Source organism: Notechis scutatus, chromosome 4, assembly GCF_049901735.1.
Source record: "Notechis scutatus isolate UNSWTSFEM ecotype Mainland chromosome 4, rNotScu1.2, whole genome shotgun sequence".
Taxonomy (NCBI): Eukaryota; Metazoa; Chordata; class Lepidosauria; order Squamata; family Elapidae; genus Notechis; species Notechis scutatus.
In genome coordinates this window covers 78,665,203-78,675,125 of record NC_142012.1, presented here as the reverse complement: position 1 = coordinate 78,675,125, position 9,923 = coordinate 78,665,203, and the positions used below count along the sequence as shown (strand labels likewise).

Sequence of the window (9,923 nt, the reverse complement as noted above, 5' to 3'; positions counted from 1 at the left end):
GCCATTGGGGATTATTAGAGTTTCATGGGGTCTTACAAATGTAGACTGTGTGTTTAAGTGAAGAAATATTTTGGGACTTTCAAACAAGCAGAATTGTATGGTGGTCTAGTAGTTCTGGGCTATTCCCAACCTGCCTCCCCCACCCAGATCAGAGGAATATTGAAGAAGCAAGAATTTTTTTTTTGTCCTCCAATAATTTCTGTGCTGGAGGAGACTCCTATGAGTCCCTTGGACTGCAAGGTGACCAAACTGGTCAGTCCCAAAGGAGATTAACCCTGACTGTTCTTTAGAACAGGGGTCCCCAACCACCGGGCCGCGGACCGTACCGGGCCGTGGAGCACTCTCTACCGGCCGCAAAGAATTTTTTTTTTAAAAATGGCGGCTTTCTTCACCTTCGGTGAATGCTGCTGGGATCAGGGATCAAGGACACAAATGAAAGAAGGGAGGGAGGAAGCAACCAAGCCTGTCCTTCTCTCTGGGTCAGCTCTCTCTCAGTCGCTCTCTCGCTCCTCCACCAGCCCAGGAAGAAACTGCTTCAAAGAAGGGGGCTTTCCTGTCGCCGCAGCGCCTCGCACCTGCTTTCCCCACCCCCACCCCGTCCCGCCCGCCTGCAAGGCTGCCAACGGGTTTACCCAGTGCTCCGTTTCTGCCTGCTTGCCTGCCTGCCTTCGTTAATGGTTGAATCGGAACAGCTTCGCTGAGTAAAAGAGGCGAATAGTTATTATTCTCAGCCAAAGCTGCTCCCAAACAACCAGAAACTAAGGCAGGCAGGCAGGCAGGCAGAACGGGACACTGTGGATTGAAGCGCGGGCGGGCGGGGTGGGGGTGGGGGTGAAACGGGCGCTCGGAATAGCTGCGGCGACAGGAAAAGCCCCCCCTGGGCTGGTGGAGCAGCGAGAGCCTCCTTCTCTTCTCTCTCCCCCGGTCCTTGCAAAAATTTTCTGCTTGAAACCGGTCCCTGGTACAAAAGGTTGGGGACCACTGCTTTAGAAGGCCAGATCCTGAAGATGAAACTCAAAGACTTTGTCCACCTCATGAGAAGGAAGGACTTGCTGGAGAAGAGCTGAATACTGGGAAAAATGAAGAGCAAAAGAAGAAGAAGGGGACGGCAGAGAAGGAGGGGGCTGGATGGAGTCACTGAAGCAGTCGGCGTGAGCTTAAATGGACTCCAGAAGATGATAGAGGACAGGAAGGGCTGGAGGAACATTGTCCATGAGGTCGCGATGGGTCGGACATGACTTCGCAACAACAACAAACCATGCAGGGGAAGTTATGGGGGGAAGGTGAAATAGGTTGTGGCTTCAAGATGTAGCTGTAGAGGCAATAGGATTACATAGTAAGCATTATGTTTGAAAGAATGATCTCGAACTTGGATTCAATGATTACTACTACTACTAGATACAGATTAACAGATTTGGAAGGGACCTTGTAGGTCATCTAGTCCAACCTCCCATCCAAGCAGGAGACCCTACACCATTTCTGACAGATGGCAGTCCAGTCTCTTATTGAAAGTTGCCAGTGATGAAACTCCCACAGCTTCTGAAGGCAACTTCTGTCCATGGGTTGATTGTTCTCACTGTCAGAAAAGTTCTCTTTATTTCTAGATAGAAACTCTCCTTGATCAGTTTCCATCCATTATTCCTTGTCTGGCCTTCAGGTGCCTTGGAAAATAGCTTGAAAGAAAATAGCCCCCCCCTTTCTGTGGCAGCCCCTCAAACTTGATTGCAGGAAATACGACTTCAGCAACAGAGTGGTCAATGTCTGGAATACTCTACCTCAGTGATCCCCAACCTTTCTTATGCCGCGGCCTGGTATCCCCAACCTTTTTATGGCGCGGCCCGGTACTGGCATTAGCTGGGCGCCATCTTTTTTGATGAAAAAGTGCTTCCGGTGACCTCACCGGAAGCACTTTTTCATCAAAAAGATGGCGGCGCCAGCCTCGTGAGCTTTTCCAGGTAGAAATGGCTTTCTGCAGAAAAGCTCACTGGGCGCTGAGCCGCCATCTTTTTGATGAAAAAGTGCTTCCGGTGAGCTTTCTACCGGAAAAGCTCACCGGAAGCACTTTTTCATCAAAAAAAGATGGCGGCGCCCAGCAAACCAGCGGCCCGGTAGGACTTGTTCCACGGACCGGTACCGGTCCGCGGACCGGTGGTTGGGGACCCCTGCTCTACCTGACTCTGTGGTTTCTTCCCCAAACCCCAAAAACTTTAACCTTAGACTGTCTACTATTGACCTCACCCCTTTCCTAAGAGGTCTGTAGGGGGCATGCATAAGCGCACCAATGTGCCTACCATCCCTGTCCTATTCTTTCTTTTATTTTTCTTATATGTATCAATTTCATGTATTCATAACTATGTATATACTTACACCTGTTGTCTAATAATTGTTTGACTAAATAAACAAACAAATAAATAAATAAATATTGGAAGACTGCTATCCTGTCTCCCCTGGTCCTTTTCTTCACTAGACTAGCCATGCCCAGTTCCTGCAACCGTTCATCGTATGTTTCAGCCTCCAGTCCCCTAATCATCTTGGTTATTACTACTAATCAAACAAAGTACAGCATACACATAGATCTCAAATCCCCAAATGCACTCTGCCAAATCATAATTACATTCATTTTTCTACAGTGAAGTTGACCCTAAGATTAAGGGCTTTCTCCAACTTTTTGGCACGAAAGTATTGGTTTCCATCAAGCGTTCATTGTTTCATCCATTTATTTCTGGAGTTTGTCACCACAATTATTATGTGGCTCTCTTAACAAATTCAGGTCGGTTTGGTTGCTTGTCTTTGACTTTGATGTATGTGTTGCTGTTATCTTTGTTATCTCTTGCAGATGGAATATTCCCCACTTTTTCACCTCAATAACTGAAAGGCCATGGCATTGCCCCAGAGAAAGAAACAGATGTTGGCCCTTCAAGGCCTTCCTTTGACTACATGCATACCAATTTACATCCAATTATTTGCTGGAGGCAAACAAGGGAATGCAGAGATGCAAGACAAGAACCCATGCAAGATCCTGGGTGAAGGAAGATTTATTTCCTCCTCTTTTTCAAAGGCAGGACAAAAGTGTGCTCAATGCAGAGCTCAACCCAAATAATTCCCATTTGCTTTCATTAGAAGGCATTCCAAATATGATCATAGAAGCAACAGGACAAAAGTAAATTCTCTCTCTTATGAAAAACTTCTTCTTCCCTTGTTTTTTTTTTTTAAATCTTTTATAGGGCAAAAAAGAAAAAAAATTCCCTACAGATGGCAAAAGGGATCTTGTTTTGTGCAGCACCCCAGTGATAAAGATTTAGTAGTTTTCTGTAATTTTTCTTTTTGGGCGAGGACTTTTTCTTTCTTCTTTCTCCTTTCTCTTTTCTCCTTTCTCCCTCTCCTCCTCCTCCTCCTCCTCCTCTTTTCTCCTCCTCATCTTTTCTCCTCCTCATCTCCTCTCCTTCTCCTCCTCCTCTTCCTCCTCTTCTCTTTTCCTCCTCTTTCTCCTCTTCCTTTTTCTTCTGTCTCCTGTCCTCTCCTGTCCTCTCCTCTTCCTCCTCCTCGTCCCCTCCTCTTCCTCCTTGTCTCCTTTCCTCCTTCTTCTCCCTGTTGTTTCCTCCTCTTCTTCCTCCTACTCATCTCCTTTCCTCTTCTTCCTCCCTCCTCCTCTTCCTTTTCCTCCTTCTCCTGTCTCCTGTCCTCTCCTCATCTCCTCTCCTTTCCCTCCTCCTCATCTCCTCTCTTCCTTCTTCTCATCATCTCCTCCTCTTCTTCCTCCTCGTCCTCATCTCCTCTCCCCCTCCTCCTCCTCCTCCTCCTTATGTCTCGTGTCTCCTCCTCCTCTTTGTGTCTCTTCCTTCTCCTCCATCTTCTTCCTCTGCTATGAAGAAACTTCTCACGATCTTCCTGTTCAAACAGACTCATTGAATGCCCCTTATTTATGGCTTCATTTCAGATTTTCCTTTTCAAATATACAACAAATAAACCTCCAGAATCAGGGGGGTTTCCTATCCCTTGCAAAGAAAGAGTCACTGAGAAGCTGGAGAAAGGCTGCCTTGGGTGAGAAGACCAATGAAAATGGTGACTTATTCATGAGAGGCTACCGAGTAGAGCACAGCAAGTTAAATTTACAGTCTCTGTTCTAGAATTGGGAGAACAGTATTAACAGTGTGCAGCAGCAGCCAAAAAAGCTAACACAATCCTAAATTGCATTAACAGAGGGATACAATCAAGATCAAGGGAAGTACTAATACCACTCTGTAAAGCCTTAGTAAGACCACACCTAGAGTACTGCATCCAGTTTTGTTCACATTATAAAAAAGATGTTGAGACTCTAGAAAAGGTGCAGAGAACAGCAACCAGGATGATGAGGGGACTGGAGGCTAAAACATACAATGAACGGTTGCAGGAACTGGGTTTGGCTAGTCTAGTAAAGAGAAGGACCAGGGGAGACATGATAGCAGTCTTCCAATATTTGAGGGGCTGCCACAGGGAGGAAGAAATCAAGCTATTTTCTAAAGCGCCTGTAGGCCAGACAAGGAATAATGGATGGAAACTGAACAAGGAGAGATTTAACCTGGAAATAAGGAGAAACTTTCTGACAGTGAGAACAATCAATCAATGGAACACCTTGCCCTCAGAAGTTGTGGGAGCGCCATCACTTGAGACTTTCAAGAAGAGATTGGACTGCCGACTTCCGGTTTGGGCTTCTTCGGCGATGGACCAAAATTGTGATAATCCGTGGTTTTGATCCGTGTTTGCAGCTGGAGCGCCCCGAGCCTCCCGGATTCGGGGCTGAAGCCACCCCGTAGAGGTGTTGAAGAAGGGGGAGCCATCAGTGGGGTTGAGGAGAGCCACATATCTCCTCCTCGGCTGGCCATTACTCCCTTTCCCAAAGGCGGCTGCAGCAGTGGTCAGAAATGGCCACCTCAAAGAAGAACCCAACCGGACAAGATTGTGCAGGAGGAAGTTTAAAGAAGAAAGTTTGACTGACCGGGTTGAATAGAGAACGTCTATTTAAGGTACCTGGAACCTGAATTTTAAAGACTAATACTACTCCTAAAAAAGATTTTAAGCTGCGAAAGAGACAGAGAAAGGAAACAGAATTGGCTTTTTTTCCTCTAACATCAACAGTTTTAACTGACTTGGAACATTAAGAAGAAGAGATTCGAATAAGAAATTGATACTAATCCACTGTGACATTAATAGGCTATTTCTAGCTTCAAATAAACTGTCAAAGGGATAAAGATTCTTGGATAATTTTAAAACTTTCTTTAAAAAAAAAAAGAAAGAAAGCAGCGGAGGGAAAAAGGAAAAAAGAGGGTGGAATCTGGAAAATGGAGGAGACCACCTGGAACTTCAAAAAAAAAAAAAAAATTGATAGTGGAATTTTAACAAGGTTTGCAAAAGATACATTGTAGCTGAAACTTTGTTAGAAGAGAACAAAGCCCCTGGAAAGAGAAAGTGAGAAAAGAAGCAAGAAATAGTTTTGGATTATTGGATGATTCCTGGAACTTTGGATGGAAGACCCTAATGAAATAAAATAAAATCAATTGGGGGTTGTTTAAATTTTTTTAAAATGGCATCACTCCTTGAAGAGTTAAAAATGAGACTTAGAGAACAAAAAGAAGAAGCACAAGAGGGAAGACGATCTTTTGGCTTCATATTTCAATTTTTAGAAATTGAGATCTTGAACTATGAAAAACAACAAGAAATGCTGGCAGAAAAAGAAGGGCAGGACAACGAAGAAGCCATCTTCAATGACCAAGCAATTTTAAGCGGGGTAAAAAAGGGAGTTAAAAACTTAAGTACTGAAGCAACAACCAAAAAAAAAGAGTAATTTGAAAAGTAATCATAATATCAGGAAGAAGCAGAAGGGAGGATCACAGAAGGGAGAATCAGATAGAAAAGGGAATAAAAGGGGGAGGGAGAAGAAGAGAGGGAAGAGGGAAAGGAAAAGATGCAACAAAAGACAGAAACAAGATATAGAGGTACAAGAAAAACCGAGTCTGCACTGAAAAATAGAAGCTTCAATCCTAAGGAAGGTTCAGCTCTGCTCTCAGGCCACTTCTGGATACCACCCTCCTGAATACCACCCCGGACTGGGCCTCAGGGAAGCCTCCTGGGCGGGGTGGATGGGGTGGGGAGGGGCCAGCCAGTGATGAGATTTGCCAGTTCTCTGAACTATGCAGAATCGTAACAATCGGTTCTATAGAACTAGTCCGAACTGGTAGAATCCCACCCCTGGGATTGGACTAGAAGACTTCCAAAGTCCCTTTCAATCATGTTATTCCATGTTCTAAGTACTGAATTGATTACTAGACAATTTTTTTTCACAAAGTGTCTTCTTCTAGGACTTAACAACCCCAAAAGGAATCAATAGCTAAAGCCACTGTACAAATGCTACTGAGTATTACACACCATGGATTCTCTACCATGGAATGAAATACTCTTAAAACCAATAGATCTCTCTCATTGAGAAAGGTAACAAAACGACTTAAGGAAAGAAGAAAGAAAGAAAGAAAAGTTCTGTCAGTGAATATTGGCATGAATCTCCAGAATGAAACAAAAGTCTGTGGAAAGAAAGAAAGAAAGAAAGAAAGAAAGAAAGAAAGAAAGAAAGAAAGAAAGAAAGAAAGAAAGAAAGAAAGAAAGAAAGAAAGAAAGAAAGAAAGAAAGAAAGAAAGAAAGAAAGAAAGAAAGGGCCTTATAAACTAAGGTCCAAACAATGAATGGAAAACTCGGGAAGGTTCTTAGTTACTTGCATTCTTTGGAAACTAACTTACAAAAGATGTTATGCTAAAGGAAAATAGTGGTCACTGTAAAATTATTCGTATTATTCTGAATTTATTAGCTGATTAGGAAGTTGCTAGCACTTCAAAGCTGGGTTACTTTTTCCTACAACAGTTCTAGGATTTGTCCGTTCAAAAATTTTCTTCTGTAGATTGACCAGACAAGAGGTTTGCATGCAAATAGGCCTTGAGGGGTATTAATGCTACTATATGGCATTCCTTTCAGTCTAGCTAATTCCTTCTTAAATTCCTACTTAACACAACCAGCAGAGGAAGCTTATGAAGATGTTACTAAAACAGCCTCTGTTCCTAGCACGTATAGGCATCTCTAAGGGGTGAGAGGAACAGGCTAAAACTGTGACATAGAAGCAACATCCCTCAACTCTTTCAAAAAGTATTCAAACTGCAGATTGCCCTATTATTATATTTATTTCCATATATAAACTGGTCCCCCCACTTTTATTGGACTGTACCAGAAGCGGTATTCAGCAGGTTCTAACCAGTTCTGGAGAACCAGTAGCGGAAATTTTGAGTAGTTCAGAGAACTGGAAAATGCTACCTCTGCCTGGGTCTGCCCCCATCTCTTCTCTGCCTCCCATTGAGTCCCAGCTGATTGGCTGGGTCTTCTTTGGTTGCCCTGCACAGGAGAACGGAGCTGGAAAGCAGGTTAGTGGGGTGGGGATAGAATGGGGATTTTGCAGTATCCTTCCCCTGCCACGCCCACCAAGCCACGCCCACAGAACAGTCTGCCAGCAGAAATGGTGACCATACTTTAGTGTGGAACACCTACCTCTTTTGAGTCCATTTGACTTAAAGTAGTCTGGTTAAGGGACACTGTGGTTCAGGGGCTAAGACACGGAGCTTCTTTGTTGATCAGAAAGGTCAGCAGTTCGGCGGTTCGAATCCCTACCACCATGTAATGGAGTGAGCTCCTGTTACTTGTACCAGCTTCTGCCGACCTAGCAATTCGAAACCATGTAAAAAATGCAAGTAGAAAAATAGGGACCCCTTTGGTGGGAAGAAAACAGTGTTCCGTGCGCCTTTGGCATTTAGTCCTGCTGGCCACATGACCATGGAGATGTCTTTGGACAGCAGTGGCTCTTCTTTGGCTTTGTAACGGAGATGAGCACCGCCCCCTAAAGCCGGAAACGACTAGCATGTATGTGCGAGGGGAACCTTTACCTTTACCTAACCTGGTTAGAATCCCAGATGCCTGATATCTCCACCATTTCCCTTGGCACCTATCAGTCTCCAGCTCTTATTAGATTAATTTGACTTTACATAATTCTGATATTTTAACTACTGTAGGGAATATTTCCTCAACACAGAATTTCTATGAATTCTTGAAGGGAGATGACCGCTAAGGGAGAAGTTCCCACAAGAGATCGTAATGAAGGCCCAGCTCTGAAGGAAAACCTCGTCTACAGCAGTTCCCTGTTTTGGTACCCTCTCGCTCCAGAAATGCCTCAATATCCTTCCACATGTTCTGCACAGCCATCAAAAAGTGTCCTGTTCAAACTGCCCCTCAGTGGCTGATTGTTGATGTCGGATTTGTGGCTAAACATCTTGTATTGTCTATAGTTGCGGATCACTTTCATTAGTTTGCCTTTACAAATGGATGTTTTCCAACAAACAATCACATTTTCCAAGTTCTGCCCTATCTTGTCCTATTAAATATATTTTATAATATAATAAATGTAATATAATATAAAATACATTCTATTTTATTTTACATTATATTTTACATTCTATTCTGTTCTGTTCAAATCTATCCTATTGTATTGTATTGTATTGTATTCTACATTCTATCCTAACCTATATTTTATTCTATCCTAACCTACATTCTATTCTATTCTATTCTATTCTATTCTATTCTATTCTATTCTATTCTATTCTATTCCATTCCATTCCATTCCATTTTACCCCATTCCATTCCTTATTCTATTCTACTCTACTCTACTCTACTCTACTCTACTCTACTCTACTCTACTCTACTCTGTTCTACATTCTATTCTATTCCCTCTCCAAACTGGCCACAGGCCTATGATAGTCATCACTATAATACACATATAGATGAGGGGCACATCAGTATGTAATCAGTATTAGAGCATGCAATATCGCATTCATTAACAGTGAATTAACGGGTTGATGGCTGTTATTTTTCTCTCATTCTCAGAGGCCTCCCAGCTTCATGGGTGGAGTTTTGATAATATCTCAAAAATCTGGACTAGCGCTTTCAGATCGGTCCTATGCTACACCCTGAATAAAACCGAGCACGCACAGATCCTAAGCTTCTTGTGCATGCTACTCGTCTTCGCAACAAACAGCACATGTGTGCATATATCCAAGGACAAGAGGAATGTTTCAAAAGATCAAATGGTTCAAAGGAGCAAAACGCAGCCTGTAAGAACCAAGTAGCCACACGCCGGCCAACTTTGCCAGGCACCAAATAGCACCCAACTGTCTGCTCTGCCGCCCTGGAGCCATTTCACTTGAGTGCTCAGTCTAATCCTGCCGAGGAAACCAAGAATTCAGGATGCACCAGCCTATGGATTGCCTTGTTTCATTGCATCCCATTTTCCACTAGAGGTCAGCCTTCTCCAGAATCCACCAAAAAAAAAAAAAACAGCCAGATTCCTTCTTCCCAAATGAAATTGGCTGTTATTTCCACTTTTGAGTTTCTTAACAAAGATTCCTTCAGAGCCACAAACTACAGTCTCACACCTCTTTTCCCTCCCCCTTGTTTTAGAGGAAAAAGAGAGCAAGGCATCCTGCTTATGAAAGAACCACTGTAAACCTTCTGGCTAAGGAGAAGAAAGGAGATTTGCCTGCGTCTAAAACTATACTTTACGTTCTTTTATGGGGTTGCCGCAGAGAGATTGCCGGGCAGCTGGCAGAGTCTCCCCTTCCTCCGTTTTCAAAAGGATATTTGGTTCTTGTTCAGCATCAGAGTGTGAAGACGTGGCAAGCTGGGCAAGCGAAGGTCACTTTCAAGAAGATTGTTGTCAAGAATGAGCTCTTCCAAGCATCCGAAGGCCTGCAGTCCTTCCAGGGATCTGCAACAAGGAAGGGGAAAACAAAAAAACAAAACCAAAATGACCCTCTAGTCAATCCAAGAGCTTGATGATGAGCTGAAGTAAATATTATTAT

At 43.5% G+C, this 9,923-nt stretch overlaps 1 protein-coding gene across 3 annotated transcripts in view; it reads right to left on the bottom strand.

The window, feature by feature from the left end:
* LRMDA (leucine rich melanocyte differentiation associated) overlaps window positions 1-9,923 on the bottom strand; it is an 853,545-nt gene that overhangs the window by 360,384 nt on the left and 483,238 nt on the right. For 2 of the 3 annotated variants that reach the window (XM_087963895.1, XM_087963896.1), the window contains exon 3: window positions 9,698-9,829. The exons of the other annotated variant lie outside the window; for it this stretch is intronic. In XM_087963895.1, coding sequence (XP_087820021.1) covers window positions 9,698-9,829 — 132 coding nt within the window. The remainder of the gene's footprint in view (window positions 1-9,697; window positions 9,830-9,923) is intronic. 3 annotated transcript variants of the gene reach the window in all.